Here is a 17,401-nt window from a genome sequence, read left to right on the forward strand (position 1 = left end):
AATCCCAGGGCACACCCGTGTGAGAGCTCATTCACACCAGGAGGTGCATCCGAATGCGCATGCTTTTTTGCCTATTTCTGCACATTACATTTTTTGATGGGCTGCTCTATGATTTACAGAGTTCAGTTAACTGTAGGTTTTTAAAATCTTGTAAATCTCCCTCCAATTCCCCCAATCCCCCCTTCTACACAACACCTCCTTCCCCTCTCCCAAACCCCCTCCCTTGCAGCACAACCCTCCTCAAATTCCCCCTCCTAGCACATATTCATATCTCATTACTGCAAGAGTAGTGACAGGGAGAGCTGGGAGGAGGTGTGGACTTTGCTCCCCCAATTTCACTCCCTGCTGTCTGTTTGCAGGAGTTCACCCAGGATTGCTATCAGATCCAATTGTACAAGGTTTGATTACCTCCCCCACCCATAATTTCTGCTGCCTGGACAGGGGCAGTGTGGAGAGGAGATGGGGATGGTAATCAAACCCTGTACATTGCGATCTGAGAGTGATCCTGTGTTAACTCCTGTGTACAGACAGGAGAGAAAGAGAGCACATCCGGCACCTCCTCTCAGCTCTCGCCCTCTCTGCTGCTATCTGTACTGTTGCTTGTAAAACAAAAAGCTGTGTGGGACTACTGACATGTCCTTAGCAACTGACAACATGATTGGCTGGTAGGCTGTGGGTGGGCACCCTGCACAGCTTTCTGTTTTGCTTGCAATAGTACAGATAGTAGCAGAGAGCTGGGAGGAGGTGCGGGCTGTGCTCTCTCTCTTTTCTGTAAACAGGAGTTAACACAGGATCACACAGACCGAGCTTCTGCCACTGCAGTCCTGTTGAAAATCACTGCTCTAACACATGCAGGATATAAAATATGCATAGTGCAATAGGGTCTGTTGCATATCCTTGCATCCTAATTATTATGGGGGCTGTTAAATTGTTTCATTAGTTTACCGTGTTTCATAAATTTTTTGTTTGTTTACTTTTTTCTCACTTCACTAGCAAGTCCCCTGGTGACAGTATATAAAGGTGATGATTGGTCCACACTCTTTGATGGGCCCACATAAAAACAATCTTTTATCTAGCAAGATTCTCCAGGCTGTGCTACATCATCATAGAGTCCCCCTCCTACCATTGCTTTCCTTGTAAAGTACAAGAAAAGTAAAAATTTTACATGAAGAGCAAACAAGAGGGCTGTTGAGTGAAGCTGGGTGCTCAACATAAAGAAAAGGGTGACAACCCTGAAGCCAGGTTCTTTTAAAACAATTAAGCATTGAAATCTTTTATATTCTTACTCATAACAGATACCCTGTAAAACTAGCTAACATCCATCTGAAAATATACCAGCAGTTACTGTAGGTGGGCTGACCCTTTTAGAGTAACAATATGGATCTCCTATCCAGAAAGAAAAAACGCTTTTATATACAAAACAAATCTAAAAATATTTATTCAAACAAAAAAAATCAAATACATATAAAAAGCATTTATAGCACATCTAGAAAAGCATCTGCCCCTGGATCTAACAGTACATTTAAAATAGCTTGTGAACAAAGCTCACTCTTAGCAGAAGACACAAAATAGTTTGATTTTAATTTATCCTTCTATTCCTCCAGAGGCGCCCCCTGCTGATTAATGTGTCCAGTGAGCTGCAGAGACCTCAGGTCCGGTGACAGTGCCTTAGCGAGGATCTGGAGTGGCAAAGTGTGTGCTGAGGTCATACCAGACCTTAATTAATAGCAGGTTTGGTAGATTGAGAATAGAGGCGGGACTTAAGTGAGTCCCAAACGCACAGGCCATTGCCGTTGCTGACGCAGGCCAATTTGGCAGCCTGGTGTCCGGAGTAGGCGCGCTTCTGTCTGGTCAGGTGGTCTGTCCAAAGACACTGGCGGTCATCATCTATCTCACATGGCGGAACGGAGCACTGCTTGATCTGCAATTAAAGATATTAATATTTAGTATTAGTATTGGTGAAAGATGTATACGAAATCATTGCATGCCTACTCTTGACATAACAACTATGTTGAAATCACAGACCAACAAACAATTCTGAGCGTGAAATTGACTTCCTCACTGTTCTTCAGCTGATGTATTGAGACATAAACGTTTTTAATAGATTTCAAGGGAATTTCCACTTGTGAAGTGAACGAAAAACTTAACAGATCTTACTACATTTTCTATAGCTTAGTTCTGTATTTTAGACCATGTTTTTTATTCCTCTGCAATATGTGTTTATTTCCATGCTCTAACAAGCAGGGCCCTCTGATTCCTCCTGTATTGTAACCGTACTTTCTGCCCTAAAGCTGCGCAAACTGTTGGCGCTATAGAAATCCTGTATAATAATAATTTTCTCAGATATAAAATAAAATTGTTTTCTGGGTTCATATAATTGGAATCCGAAGGAGAGAGGACAACAGAACTATGGAAATAAATATTAAACAGAAGTAATTTATTTAGGAAAAAAAGGTGGATTATGTACAGTTTGTGAAATAAGGAATTGCAATCAAAAGAAGAAAAATTCCCTGTGCCAAAGCTGTACTCATTGGACTGTAAATGAAAATGATTACACAAGCACCTGCAAACATGTTAGACTGACAACGCCGTACAGGCAGCTTAATGTCTGATGGCGCAGAACCTTCCACTGCCAGTCTGATTTCCACTGAGCAGGGGATTGTGGGAAGAGCATATTAGGTTAGACACTGGTCTATAATACTATAACATAATACCACGTATTAGTGGTAGCTTAAGTTCACATTTGTAAAAAATTAATAAAAAAAAAAATTCACATCTTTTTGCAGGTCAGAAAATGTGCATCTATTATTTTTTACCCTGCAAAGAATTGCACCAGCTAACAGCGGATGGTGGGTGCAATGCCAGGATCCTGCGGACTCAGTCAGCTGTCTGGCCGTGCCTCCTGTACAGTCAGACAGTTACTGAACTGCAGGAAGAATCAATGAATAATGAGCACGCTCACCAGCGCCATATGCAGTTTGAGAGCTACAAGCCATCAGCCGCAATGGACGATGGTCGTTGTGGTTCATTCATTCACAGGAAACTACCAACTAATGCTGAGAGAAAGATTGTTTGCTTTTCAAAAAGTTAAAACAACTACCTGGAGAAATCCCCTGTGTTGGCCTCTTTGGGAAAAATTATAACTATCACCTAATGAAGAATTTGACTGTAGATGACTCAACTCTTATTATTATACAGGATATATATAGCGTCAACAGTTTGCACAGTATAGTGCAAAACAATTAAGAATGTTCTGTAAAATAGGCCATCGGCTTATTTATTCTGGTAAAAGATGGACTCTTGAGTTTGTACACGACTTCTTGGTAATGTTGCTCTATTAGGTCAATTGTGATATACCGTATATACTTGCGTATAAGCCAAGTTTTTTAGCACATTTATTTTGTGCTGAAAATGCCCCCCTCGGCTAATACTCGAGTCACCTTTTTACGCCTGATCTCCCGAACTTTGGGGACCCGGTACTGGCCGGCCGTAGGTCTCCTGGACCCCAAACACATGTAGCCCCACTCTTCCTCTACAAGTGTGCAAAGTTTGTTGTCCGGGGGACCTATGGTCGGGTAGCACCGATTTTTCAAAGCTGGGCACTCCTTCCATAGACTCCCATGTTAAACGATAATTTCTCCAGTGATTTAGGGACCCGGTAACGGCCGGTTGATGGTCCCCTGGACCCGGAACTTGGCACAAGTGTAGTCCCATTTCTCCTCTACAAGTGTCGTCCACTGAAAGGACGACACAGGTATGCCATCCTATCAGAGCACATGCTCAGAGGTTGCATCCTGTGTTAATATCTCCTGATCACCGCAAGTTTAGGAGATATTCACTGTACCTACAGGTAAGCTTTATTTTAGACCTACGTGTAGGTACAAGTTCAAAAGCGGAGTTTACTACCGCTTTAATGGCACTCCATTGCACGCCAAAACGTGCACCACTTTTCTGCGATTTTTGCTAGTTTGGATGGTTTTGAAAACTGTTAAAACTATTATGTATCAGCACCGATCGTGATCTTACCTTGCAGTCACAGTTCTTGGCATATACATTCATAAATCCCCTCTTCTGGCAGTAAGTCATGGAAGCCCATGGTGCTATGAAGCTGCAAGAGTTAATGAACACATTGTTGTCCACAAAATGTCCTGTAAACAGAAGGTAAGAACTATTACTGAGGGGCAGATGATGAGATAAAACAGAGGGGAGCAGAAGATGAAATATACAGCAGACCTTGTTTATCTGGAATAAGTACAGTCTATGTTGCCCTAATTTGGATACAAAACCTTTAATAAAATATGAAAGACTCTGGTTGCTGCGGTGCAGTGCTGATGGTTCTTATTCCAGACACTTTGATAGATGAGGACCATATTATGAGAGTGCTGCTTCTCTATCCTTTAGGCTAATGCAAGAGGGATGTCACTAACTCCCAGTAGTTGTCTAAATCCTTCCAGAAGGGGGCAGTGGGATGAGTTGTCTGCTATCTCAGCTGTCAAGTAACCCTTTTTAGACCCTCTGTCTCACTCTCATGTTTAAGATTCAGGTTTGTATAAATAGATGTCTTATTTAAGTGTCAAATGTGTTCTCAGTGTTCTCTACCGTACAGACCTGAAATGTATTTTTATATTTTCAAGCACCAGAATATTGAAAGGGAAGTACGTGATTTAAACAAAACCAACATGCATACTCACCTAGGTGAATGAAGCATCAGTCTGATGCTGCATCTGTCCCCTGCCGCCTCTAAAGCCTCGTACACACGATCAGATTCCCAAAGGACAAATCCGTGAACTTTTTCAGCCAACAAACACAAACGTAGTAACGTACTAGACATACTATGTGGTTTTTCAGCTCTTTAGCGCCACCCTTTGGGCAACTTCTGCTAATGTTGTCTTGTGGTTAGCATTTCTTCTGAGCATGCGTGTTTGTACTTTGGATTTTTGTGTACACACGATCGGATAATCTGACAACACACATTTATTGTCGGAAAATTTGAAAGCATGCTATAAAACATGTGTTGTCGGAAATTCCGACAACAATTGTCCGATGGAGCGTACAAACAGTTGGATTATCCGACAAAACCGTGCCATCACACATTTGTTGTCGGAAAATCCAATCGCGCGTACGAGGCTTTAGACTGAAAACTGAGTGGTCAAACCTCTGATCACTCAGTTCTCAGTCAACAGTGAACATAGAGCTACTCACTGGTGAGCTTAAAGGCTGAGCCAGCAGCCGATCCAGGCATCTGGGTGGATCCCAGCATTAAAGTCGGGATCTCTCCAGAGCCTGGATTGACTGAGAGATGTCAGCTGACAGCAGACTTTAGCCCACTGTCAGCAGAATACAGGTCATAGGAGTGCAGAACTAAGGGCACCCCTGTGACTCACAGGAGAAGTAGGGACGAAAGAGCTTTGGCTGTACTTCTCTATGGTCATAGATTTGTTTTTGTTTTTGGGCTTATAAATAATAGAATTTTCTTGATTTTAGAAGCACAAGCTGTTATTTTTTTATAGCCCACTTCCAACCAAATCTGCTTTTATTGTGGATATAGAGTGGAGGGAGGTTAAAGCCTCTGTCAGGTTTTGATTGACACCTGTGCCCTTTTTTAGGAGATTTCCCCTCACTTCCGCAGGATTGGCAATCTCTCATAAGGGTGCACAGACAGAAACTAAAATACATTTTTAGCAAAATGAAGAAGGGGTTAAACAATGATTTAAACTTTGATACATTGGTCTAGAACCATTATAATCCCCCTTAAAGGACTAGGTCACAGCATGCACTTTCATTTTATTACATTAGCATTTTACTAGCGATACCAACAATATTTTTTTTTGACAGTCCAATATAATCCTACATGAAAAATCTACTTTCACAATGTGATTGCTACCTGTCCGCTGCAACTTCCTGCATTTCCTGCATGCTTTGCAGCCATAGATAGATCTTAAAGGGGTTGTAAACCTTCATGTTTTTAATGCACCCTATGCAGGCCCCCCAGCTCCCCGGTTTACTTACTTGAGCCCTCGAAAGTCCCGCGTCGAGAACGCGCTTGATCTCGGCCCAGTCTTCTCAGCTCTTCATTGGATCGATTCATAGCAGCGCAGCCATTGGCTCACGCTGCTGTCAATCAACTCCAATGACACGAAGGTCATGGGCTGGGCCAAGTCCTGTAGTCGGCGGCTATGGACGCCGGATACAGGACTCGGGAGTGCGCTCACAAGGCAACCTCTTTGGGAGAGCGCTTCCTAAGGGGGTTACCAGAAGCGAGGAGGAGCTGAGACAGCTGCCGAGGGACCCCAGAAGATGTGGTTTGGGGCCACCCTGTGCAAAACGAGCTGCATTATTAAAAAAATAAAATAAAAAATTAAGCTTTACAACCCCTTTTAGTGATTTATTGCAGTATTCCTTTTTCCTAAGATTGAGCTTTAATGGCGTTTGCTACGTGTATTTTAACTGATGGAAGTAGGGCTAGGAATGTAATGTGAAAGCTTGGGTACTAAAGTTTGTCCCTCTGTCCTTGTGTTTTAGGCATGTGTGTGGGTTGAGGCAATGTAGAATTATACTGACCAGCAATGATAAATTCTTCGCTCTTGTTAGTTGAAGTGTGCTGATAACCACACATACTCTCAGAGACGGCGGTGTACAGGTCCTGGATGTCTTCATATCCTTCAGGGGCCTTGAAAATCTAATGGAGAAATATTTGTTGTTTTCAGTGTTGCACAAGTCAGGTCGCAGTGTAAAGTACAGATCTGCTTTTTCTAGGTTGCAGTTCATTGAGGTTCATTTTGCAAGATGAATGAGATTAAGCTAAGCAAAAATTCACTATACAAATATTGAACAGTAATGTTTAGGGAAATAAAAAAAAAATTAGGATATTTTCTTGCTTATGAATGATTTTAGCACAACTTAACCTTGTGATTTTATTCTTCTTATTTTGGAAGTAAATGAGGGTAAATCCCAACTCTTGCAGTTGTCTCTGGAATTGGTCTTTCTATTGGAAACCACTTCCTCCACTTAGGTCTGTAAAATGTTGGATTTCTTCTCACTTAAAGTGGAACTATAGGCAGAACTTTTTATAAAATTTTGGAAAGTGTAAGGGAGAGTTATAACCCCTGTTGGTTTATTTTTTCCCCATCTGTGCCCATTGGGGAGATTTTCCTTCACCTTCTGTTCCCACCGAAAGTGAGTGGAAATCCCTGCAAATTAAAGCAGGGTTCCGGGCCAATTTTTTTTTTTTGCAAGCTAAAATGAATCACAATTAATAGTCCCTAAAACATATTAATAGCTCCCCAATCGTTCCAGAAATCATTGCAAACACTTGCCTTATATCCTCCAGCTCATGTTGTGGCCGTATCCATCATATGTGTGGGCATGTGAAGCCCAGTTCCTTTTTCTTCCTGGTTTTCAGGGAGAGGTGCATGCTGGGTGATTTTTAGGCACAGTAATGCCCAGAGACTCCTGGGAAATTAATGTCATCATTTCCCAGAAGGCAATGGGGTCTTAGGACAGGAAGTTGAACCACCTAGGACCAGGAACTAGGCAGATTACGAAATATGCCTAGTAACAGCCAGATAGAAGTGGGTAAAAACTTTTTTTTTTTACATTAAAGGCAAGCTGTTAATAGAAAGAATTTTTTTAGGGTGGAACTCTGCTTTAAGGAAATCCCTTGGGGATCCCCAGACCACCAGAACCAATGTCCCCATTGGAAGATTTCCCCTTTATTACTTTTCTGCATACAAACCCAAAACGTGGGATTGTTTTTTTTCCTTTCACTTCCAATGATAACAGGACAAATATAGAGGGTGAATTTCCTTAATGGGGGCACAGACGGCAATAAAAACTGATGGGTGTTTTAATCCCTCTCCACTCTATCCAAAATTAAAGGAAACATTTTGACTTTAGTTATACTTTAAACTGGGCATAGATGGATCGAAGTTCAGCAGGGAATGATGGAATTTCGATCCACCAATGGCCGATCCTGCTCAAGATGAGGTGATCTAATGGTTTATATTTGTTATTTTTGTTTGATTAGAACATGCAGCCAGTCGGTAGCAGCGCTGATCAGTGTATACTGTCAGGATACAAAAGCACAGCAAGAAGGATTCACTTGCTTGTGTGGATGGGGGTATCCGCAAATTAATTTTTTTTTTATTAGCCCGCTAGCTAAATCATCTATGGCCAGTTTACGAATCTGCTTGGAAATCATATAATCTTACCTTTGTAGTCTTAATCTGAATATGAACTCTGTGGTCCTTTTCAATGACTTTCTGCCCAACAAACTTTGCCCGGATCACTGTAGAGAGAAACAGTGTAATCAGCACTGGCAATCGTAATAAAATATTTATTGTACAATTCGTAAAAACCTTTTTTAATATCTCCATGTCTAAGATCAACTCACTATTTAAAGGAAATGTATAAAGCAAGAATGTAATATATTGCATGTCTTCGGGTGTGGCAACTGTATTTGTTTCTTTTTTCAGGCTCTTTTTATTTTTCTTATTTTTCACCTGGTGATCCTGCCAGTACCACTTCCCTTCTCCTAGGGTGACAACACGTACTCACTGTACTGTTGTACTGTTTCTATGGAGAAGCAGAGTTCTCACTCTAGGCTTCCCATCTGATATGGGTTACAAAATCCTACTTGTCTCCTTATTTCTAAGGGGTTCGTTCACAGAAGATACCCGAGAAAACGAATAACATTGTTTGGGCTGTCAATTCAGTGCACAGGAAGTTGTCAGAACACTGGAGTTCTGGTAAGATCGACGAGTACTTGCAGAGAATTTTCTTGGTCAGAAAAAAGAAAACCAATGCAGCCACCACATCTAAGAGCTGGTAAGCTGCAATATATTAAATTTTGTTCTTGGGTTTAAATATATTTCAGGCAGGAAGATTTAATGATGTTCTGTCCAATACAAAGCTCTCGAACCAGTGTTTTTACTTTACAAATCCTAATATGTAAAGTGTTACTAAACCCAAGACCCTGCATTCACTATATCTGGTCTCCCACAGAACACCGAAAATGGAAATGCAATTATTTTTATAAATGTAAACCTTTTCTCATCATCAGATAGAGGAGTCTTATGACTTCTATCGGTGTCTGGTTAAAGCTTGTAGGAGGAGTTTTCATTCTCTTCTGACTGTCCTATGAGGCTGCAGGACCCCTGGCCCTCTGTCTAGACAGTGCTGATTGGCCCTCTGCTAATCACATGCACTGTTCCAAGAAAAACTCTTCTAGCAATACACACCAAACTGAGCATGCCTCCAGGCTCTCTTCTATCAGTAGATAGATTGGGGACAGTGGAAGAAGGAGAGGATCAAACAGCCTTTTCACACAATGCAAATGATTAACCCCTTAAGTTCCACAGTGAGTATAACGAGCATGCTTTACTGCAAATACAGACTGATTTTAAGTATTGTGGGTTTAGTATCACTTTATAAATATTATACAGCTAGCATTTACAAATTGGAAGTCCCGTGCCTGCGTGGGTTTCCTCTGGGTACTCCAGTTTCCTCCCACACTCCAAAGACATGATGGTAGGTTAATTGGCCCCAGTATGTGTATTTATGGATGTGAGTTAGATTGTAAGCTCCTTGAGGGCAGGGACTGATGTGAATGTAAAATATATATGTAAAGCACTGCATAAATTGACGGCGCTATAGAAGTACCTGTAATAAATAAATAAACCAATAACCCCACAGCAATACAACAAATAAATACTCTTTACTTCTCCTCTAAATATTCTTAGCTTCGATGACTTTCTGACACCTTAACATTTGTCAGTGAATTTAAATAAAAGCTTGGTGTGTCTTGTAAAGTGAATGACAGCATGGTTATACCTATAATTAGACTTCCTGCACATGTTTTGACATGAGCTGTCCTCCTGTAATAATAACTATGAGCCTTAAACTTACTAAAAAAACACCCACCCTATAAAACCCGAGCAACAGTATTCTGCAAATGTTGTATAACTAAGAGTATATGTTTCTATATTTGTTTGGAGTCACTGCACTTGCTGATTCAAGGAGTACCTACAAAAACTAAAAAATAATTAGCTCTCGCTTTGAGGAGATTCTCCTCACTTTCTTTTGGTGTCTGGGACAGTAAGTGAAGGAAAATCCCCCCTCCCATCCCCAGGGGGGGACACAGGTTTTAACTATTTCCATACACACATTTTGGCTTTAGTTATATTCAAGTTTAATTATTATAGTTTCGGAGAGTTTTAACCTTTTTACATTTTTTTGTTGCAGTTTGCTTCTTCGTTGGGGAGATTTCCTCTCATTTCCTGTCTTGCTGACACACAGGCTTGTCAGCAAGACAGGACATTAGGGAAATGTCCCTAGTGGGCACAAGGTAATCTTTACCAACACACCTTCCTTCTGCTCGTTCATTAGAAAAACATAATAGTCACCAACAAAGAGACAAACATTTTGGATTTTTGGCAGTGGTAAGCCAGAGCAGCCAACCGGCTTCTGGTTTCCTGAAGTCAGAACAGTGAAGGGTGACTCCATGGGGGAGATTTACTAAAACCTGTGCATGCTAAATCTGGTGCAACTGTGCAGAGTAACCAATCAGCTTCTAGGTTTTATTGCCAAAGCTTAATTGAAGATGCTTAAAGTGATACTATGCCCTGTGCAGTTGGTTTTGCACAGAGTAGCCCAGATCCTCCTCTTTTTTGGGTCACTCCCGACCCCTCCATCCTGTCGAATGCCTCCACAGCAAGCAGCTTGCTATGGTGGAACCTGAGCCGAGCCACCGCTCTGTGTGTCTATTCAGACACTGAGCCACGGTTCAGCCCCGCCACCTCTCTCTCCTCATTGGTTCACTGACTTTGACAGCAGGGGGAGCCAATGGCGCCCACTGCTGGGTCTCAGCTAATCAGGAGGGAGAGTCCTGGACAGCCGAGGCTCTGGTGTAACATTGCTGGATCAAGATGGGGCTCATGTAAGTTTTAGGGGGGCTGGGGGGGGGGGTTGCTGCACACAGAAGTTTTTTTTGTTAATCTTAAAGCATAGAACGCATTAAGGTAAAAAACCTTCTGCCTTAGAACCACTTTAAGTTAGAACCTGATTGTTTACTAAGCACAGCTGCACCAGATGCTATGTGCACCAATGTTGGTAAACCTCCCACCTTTGATTGGGGTGATATACTAACATTGGAGAGTGCAAAATCTGGTGCCGCTGTGCAAAGTATGCAATCAGCTTCTAACTTTAGCTCATTCTTTTTTTGTTTTTTTCTATTATAACATTTTACTATTGCGTTTATCTCTCTGGCCCCCGACTATTAGGTCCTTCTCCCTCTAATGTCTTAAGGTGCCCAAAGACAACAAATGATCTTCCTACCATGGAAAGCTATGTATTTACTAATTCTTGTCCTTCATAGGTCCCATAGCCTTTTCTGAAGAATCAGTTAGCTGGATTGGATTATTTAAGCTGATCACTGTTGTTTTTTTTTTTTATCCCAAATAATCCAGCAACAAGGGTGTCTAGTGTTACTCCATTTGCCACTTCTATTAACATGAACAAGTATATTATGCTAATCTGAACATGAATGTTTGTAGAAAAGTCAGATCGTTGGATCATCCAGCACCTGACACCTGCTGGTAACTTTACATTTTATGTGTCCATGATTATTCTAATCTAGCGCCTTATCATCTGTCATACCTAGGAATATTCTGTTAGGTCCTTGCTGTTAGGTCAGACCTCTAGCTTCTGATTTCTGGTGTAGACATGATGATAATCACCTGATCCAGCTGGCTACATTCAGATCAGGAAATGATCTTTTTAATGCTTTGCATCTTTTGCAGACCTGGCCAGCCAGTTTCAGGGGAAGAATCCGTTTTTCGATGACAGCTATTTTTCACTAAAATAAGCCCAGCGGCTCAGGCATAAACATACACTCTACGCAATCTGAAAAAAATATTTCGCTAAAAATGTCTTTCAGGGTTGTGTCTGCACATCTGCATACCCAATGATGTTTGTAGGCAAGTCCCTCTTGTCACCCAGAACTTGGTTTGTCACATGCCCATATGTCTACAATTTCTTGTCTCTCGTACACCTAACAACCTATCAAGTTCCAGTCTCAGCAGCAAAATTTGTAGTGCACGTAATAGTAAATATATGTACAATATTATACTATTATTTATCTGAAATTCTCAGTGCTCTTACCGATAGCAGAGTCACAGTACACAGACTGGGGGTGTCTGATGCCACATGAACAGGACCAGGCTTCCTGGCTGAGACATCCCAAAACCAACAGTACCACGAGGGGGAACATTGTGCAAACTGCTTACTTCTCTGGGCTGCAGAAAAAGGACGGCATGAAAGGTACACGTTAGGGATTGTATCCCACAGTCTGAAACAGTTCTTGGTAGTAAGTAGTTTAAATAAAATATATGTCTAATAGCTCTATGATGCAAAGAACGGGTCAGATTTATAAGAAACCCATACAGAGTGTTGGCAGGACAACAGATTTAAAAATGTGTTCATTGGGCTGTGGAAATAAAATGGTTAAATGAGGCACCTATGATTGCAGCACACAAAGAGACAGGGGTTAAATTATGCTGTGCTGCGCTCAGTAAGACAGGGGTTAAATGATGCTGTGCTGCACTCAATAAGACAGGGGTTAAATAATTCTGTGCTGCACTCAGTAAGACAAGGGTTAAATGATGCTGTGATGCACTCAGTAAGACAAGGGTTAAATAATGCTGTGCTGCACTCAGTAAGACAAGGGTTAAATGATGCTGTGCTGCGCTCAGTAAGACAAGGGTTAAATAATGCTGTACTGCACTCAGTAAGACAAGGGTTAAATGATACAGTGCTGCGCTCAGTAAGACAGGGGTTAAATAATTCTGTGCTGCACTCAGTAAGACAGGGCTTAAATGATGCTGTGCTGCACTCAGTAAGACAAGGGTTAAGTGATGCTGTGCTGCACTCAGTAAGACAAGGGTTAAATAATGCTGTACTGCACTCAGTAAGACAAGGGTTAAATGATGCTGTGATGCACTCAGTAAGACAAGGGTTAAATAATGCTGTGCTGCACTCAGTAAGACAAGGGTTAAATGATGCTGTGCTGCGCTCAGTAAGACAAGGGTTAAATAATGCTGTACTGCACTCAGTAAGACAAGGGTTAAATGATACAGTGCTGCGCTCAGTAAGACAGGGGTTAAATAATTCTGTGCTGCACTCAGTAAGACAGGGCTTAAATGATGCTGTGCTGCACTCAGTAAGACAAGGGTTAAGTGATGCTGTGCTGCACTCAGTAAGACAAGGGTTAAATGATGCTGTGCTGCACTCAGTAAGACAAGGGTTAAATGATGCTGTGCTGCACTCAGTAAGACAAGGGTTAAATGATGCTGTGCTGCACTCAGTAAGACAAGGGTTAAATAATGCTGTGCTGCACTCAGTAAGACAAGGGTTAAATGATGCTGTGCTGCACTCAGTAAGACAAGGGTTAAGTGATGCTGTGCTGCACTCAGTAATAAAAGGGTTAAGTGATGCTGTGCTGCACTCAGTAAGACAAGGGTTAAGTGATGCTGTGCTGCACTCAGTAAGAAAAGGGTTAAGTGATGCTGTGCTGCACTCAGTAAGAAAAGGGTTAAGTAATGCTGTGCTGCACTCAGTAATAAAAGGGTTAAGTGATGCTGTGCTGCACTCAGTAATAAAAGGGTTAAGTGATGCTGTGCTGCACTCAGTAATAAAAGGGTTAAGTGATGCTGTGCTGCACTCAGTAATAAAAGGGTTAAGTGATGCTGTGCTGCACTCAGTAAGAAAAGGGTTAGGTGATGCTGTGCTGCACTCAGTAAGACAAGGGTTAAGTGATGCTGTGCTGCACTCAGTAAGACAAGGGTTAAGTGATGCTGTGCTGCACTCAGTAAGAAAAGGGTTAAATGATGCTGTGCTGCACTCAGTAAGAAAAGGGTTAGGTGATGCTGTGCTGCACTCAGTAATAAAAGGGTTAAATGATGCTGTGCTGCACTCAGTAAGAAAAGGGTTAGGTGATGCTGTGCTGCACTCAGGAAGACAAGGGTATGGCAGATGCGCAGTAATGGTGCTCAGAGTCAGAAAAAGACGAACCGTGGGGTTCTTTGAAGGAAGGGAATAATAGATGCTAAGAGAAAATATAAAGCCGTTCCCACATCCTTCAGCCTAGCAGCACGCAGAGAGTTATTGGTGCTGTCAGGATGGCAGGGTACCAGCAGCAGAGAGAATGATTGCAGACGGAGCTCTCCAGCCACTTACCTGATCTCAGGATTGTCAGTGCTTCTGTAGCTCTGTGCTGGATCTCTCCATGCCACGTTTGGAATTTAAAGCTCCTCACGCCCCCTCCCTCCTATGCTATGATTGGCCAAGAGCCCAGCCCCAGACGCCAACCCTATTAGTCAGAGATTTCAAAACAGGAAAAGATCATACAGGCAGCTGGGAAATGAGTCTGGTCACTTGCAGGGTTAAGGCACCATAGGTTAATGTTACCAGTTCAATCACGTAAAATCAGGCACAAACTGCTTGGCGGCCCCCGAAAATCCCCGCAAAACTGAAGCATGCCTGCCATATAACATTATCACTGCCATGCAGAAAACGTTGGTGATTTTACATGTTTCTAGATCAAAATCTTCAAAATCCTCACTGTTTTCCCCCTGACAATTGCAGATTTTAAAGATGTGACCCCGAAAAGAATACCCTATGTTTCGGGGATACTGTAATATCTTTCAGCAACTTTATTGTGCTCTATTAAAATTCTGTGCGGATGCGTTGTAAATATCAGAGAAGAACATTTAAAATGTGCACAGATTATATTCTGGTGTAATGTTATCAAAGCTTGGTAAAGTAAAAAAAACAGTTTGTACAATTTGTAATTAAATTTGCAAACAGAGACAGCCATATTTGCTTTTTATCTATTCAGGATGTTAAAGCAAGTCTATGTGGTTGGTTTGCTAGAAAGGTATAGGTAGATTCAGAGAGATGGGATTAAATTTAGGACGGCCTAGCCTAGCCTGTTTAGGCTTCACCGCCGTAAATTAGTTAGGCTAGTAGTGATTTTCAAACCACTTACCTGCTAATCTACGGCGGCGTAGCCTCAAACGAGTGGGCGTAAGGGCGCCTAATTCAAATGACTTGGAGGGGGGCGTGTTGTATGGAAATGAGGCTTGACCTCAAGTTTTTTGATGTTTTTTGACACTACATTTCCCAGTGCGCATTGCGGCTAAGTACGCCGTACGGGCCTATTGATTTCGACGTGGACGTAAACGTCGTAAATCCCAAATCGGACGACTTACGCAAACGACGTTAACATTTCGAATTTTGCGGCGGGAACGGCGGCCATACTTAACATTGGCTAGGCCACTAGAGCATAGCTCTAACTTTAGGCGGCCTATCCCTTACGGAAACGACGTAATTCGACGGCGTAGGCCTGGCGTACGTTCGTGAATCAGCATATCCCCTCATTTACATAATCTACGCCGGCCGCAATGGACGCGCCATCTAGCGGCCATCAGAAACATTGCAAGCTAAGATAGAACGGCGCAAGCCGACCTATCTTAGCTTTGTTTAAGCGTATCTCTGTTTGAGCATACGCTTAAACAAACGCCGGCGTAGATTCAGAGTTAGGTCGGCTTATCTGTAGATAAGCCGGCCTAACTCTTTGTGAATCTACCTAAGTAGAGACTGTTCACCTAGCTTAGTGAATTAAAAATTTGAAAATCGCACAAAGAAACACTGCAATAATAACTTACAATATGTGCTTAAAATACACAGCCTATACAAAAATCAATAAAGTGTTTCCACCCACACCACTGAATGCCAACATCCTTAAATTGTAATACACAGCAAAGAAACTATATGGATTGGGACTTTTTCCAACTACCAAGCGGTATAAAAGACAAATTGTATTTATCACACATCATAAGAAACATTAAAAGTCATATAAAATTAAAACTAAAACATTTAGTGATCAGAACACAACTCGGGTACAAGTTTCTCATAAAACCAATGCGTTTCGAGATATTCTTTTTATGGAAACTGGTACAAAAGAACTCAATGGATCACATAGCATACAGCTAATAAAAACACATCACACTAGAGGGATTCACTACCATTACTCCCCAGTAGGTCCTGGACTATTTCACATAACAGGATCCACAGATGCCAGTCCTTATTGGGGGTGTTGAGACCCTATTCTGCCACTCTTTGGAACATGGGACCTGAATGGAATATACATCAGACTGAGAAAAAGTAGGCTCCAAATTTTTTTTAAATGTTAACGTTGTTCAAAATAAAGATCTGCCTCTTGGATGGAGTAGGAACCAGATAGAGCATTTGGTGAGTTACAGGAAATTATGCTCCAAAAATGTGTTGCCAATAGGTAGTCACATGTGGACTGACATTGCCCAAGTGAACAAAGAGAGGTAGTTGGAATGCCTTAAAAGTCTTAATTTATGTTGTTTCTGTGTTGTAAAATACACAGCACTTTCCCTTCCATAAAGGGCAAAATGGGCGTTTGCCCCAGGTCCATCAAATCTGGAGATCAGCCAGGATTTTTTGTGGCACCTGGTATTTTGAAGTGATGACCACGGACTTATACTGCCTATCTATTTATAACCCTCTTTAACACTGGCAGTTAGGGACCTATATTGGAAAACTAAAAATAAAACTCCCATCCCCACCATCACTATATAACAAGCTCTTGTGTGTCATTAGAACCATTGGTGCCCAGTGACACACATAACTGCTATAATACTTGCTGTTAACATTGGTGTCCAGTCTGATACTGATGAACGTCTCTTTAAGCACATACCTAACTGGCAAAGGTGTCTGAATAATCCAAAAATACACATGGGTACTATTCTCTTCTCAGCACAGCTTTTGCAATTGCCCACATCATGTGCCGATATTCCTCACAGTAGCAAATGACTGCAACAATGGAGTGACAGTGGCTTTTTACAGACTACAACAGGGCCCAATCCCACCTCCAGACCCCACAGCCATTATATGGAATGCTAGGGCCATAGTTGCTTAAGTAGATTTGATAAGGATGTAACAGAACTCATATTCTTCTTATAGTTTGTGATACCCAGCCATAGCCACGTGACCCGTTCTTTTAAAATGGGTACCCTCTTAACGTATTGGATAACTGTAATCAAATATATATTTGGTCAAGTAAAAAAAACTGTGCTATAGCGAGTCTGATAAAAGCATTTCACTTTTTAAAGGCCGTATTTGCTATATGTTTTTGAAATGTTTTACTGCAAATATTTTGTGACTGTTTTTCTAATTTATATCAGTAAGCCCTGGTTTACACTGGTACGATTTGACATGCGATTTGACATGTCAAATCAGCGGCAAATCCTAATTGGTGCGACTCCGCATGTGCGGCGCTGCACCGATTTCAAAAAGTAGTTTCTGTACTACTTTT

The 17,401-nt window shown here is 41.7% G+C and overlaps 2 protein-coding genes across 5 annotated transcripts in view; one reads left to right on the plus strand and one right to left on the minus strand.

The window, feature by feature from the left end:
- SYN1 (synapsin I) overlaps positions 1 to 17,401 on the plus strand; it is a 185,343-nt gene that overhangs the window by 89,097 nt on the left and 78,845 nt on the right. The gene's annotated exons all lie outside the window — the stretch shown is intronic.
- LOC120913986 (metalloproteinase inhibitor 1-like) lies at positions 1,422 to 14,339 on the minus strand. Its single transcript, XM_040324373.1, has 6 exons — positions 14,233 to 14,339; positions 12,160 to 12,293; positions 8,211 to 8,287; positions 6,562 to 6,679; positions 4,027 to 4,148; positions 1,422 to 1,921 (listed from the first exon to the last, which is right to left on the minus strand). The coding sequence occupies exons 2-6, from the start codon at positions 12,266 to 12,268 to the stop codon at positions 1,718 to 1,720; spliced, it is 630 nt and encodes a 209-aa protein (XP_040180307.1). The 5' UTR covers positions 12,269 to 12,293; positions 14,233 to 14,339; the 3' UTR covers positions 1,422 to 1,717.

The sequence above is a fragment of the Rana temporaria genome, chromosome 9 (assembly GCF_905171775.1).
Source record: "Rana temporaria chromosome 9, aRanTem1.1, whole genome shotgun sequence".
In the NCBI taxonomy this organism is placed as follows: Eukaryota; Metazoa; Chordata; class Amphibia; order Anura; family Ranidae; genus Rana; species Rana temporaria.

Excerpts from the sequence above, each read along its gene's own strand:
- LOC120913986 (XM_040324373.1), bottom strand. The coding sequence starts at position 12,268 with ATGTTCCCCCTCGTGGTACTGTTGGTTTTGGGATGTCTCAGCCAGGAA. Across the intron at positions 8,288-12,159 it reads GTACTGTGACTCTGCTATCG|TGATCCGGGCAAAGTTTGTT; the intron begins GTAAGAGCACTG and ends TTCTCTCTACAG. Across the intron at positions 1,922-4,026 it reads CCAAGAACTGTGACTGCAAG|ATCAAGCAGTGCTCCGTTCC; the intron begins GTAAGATCACGA and ends CTTTAATTGCAG.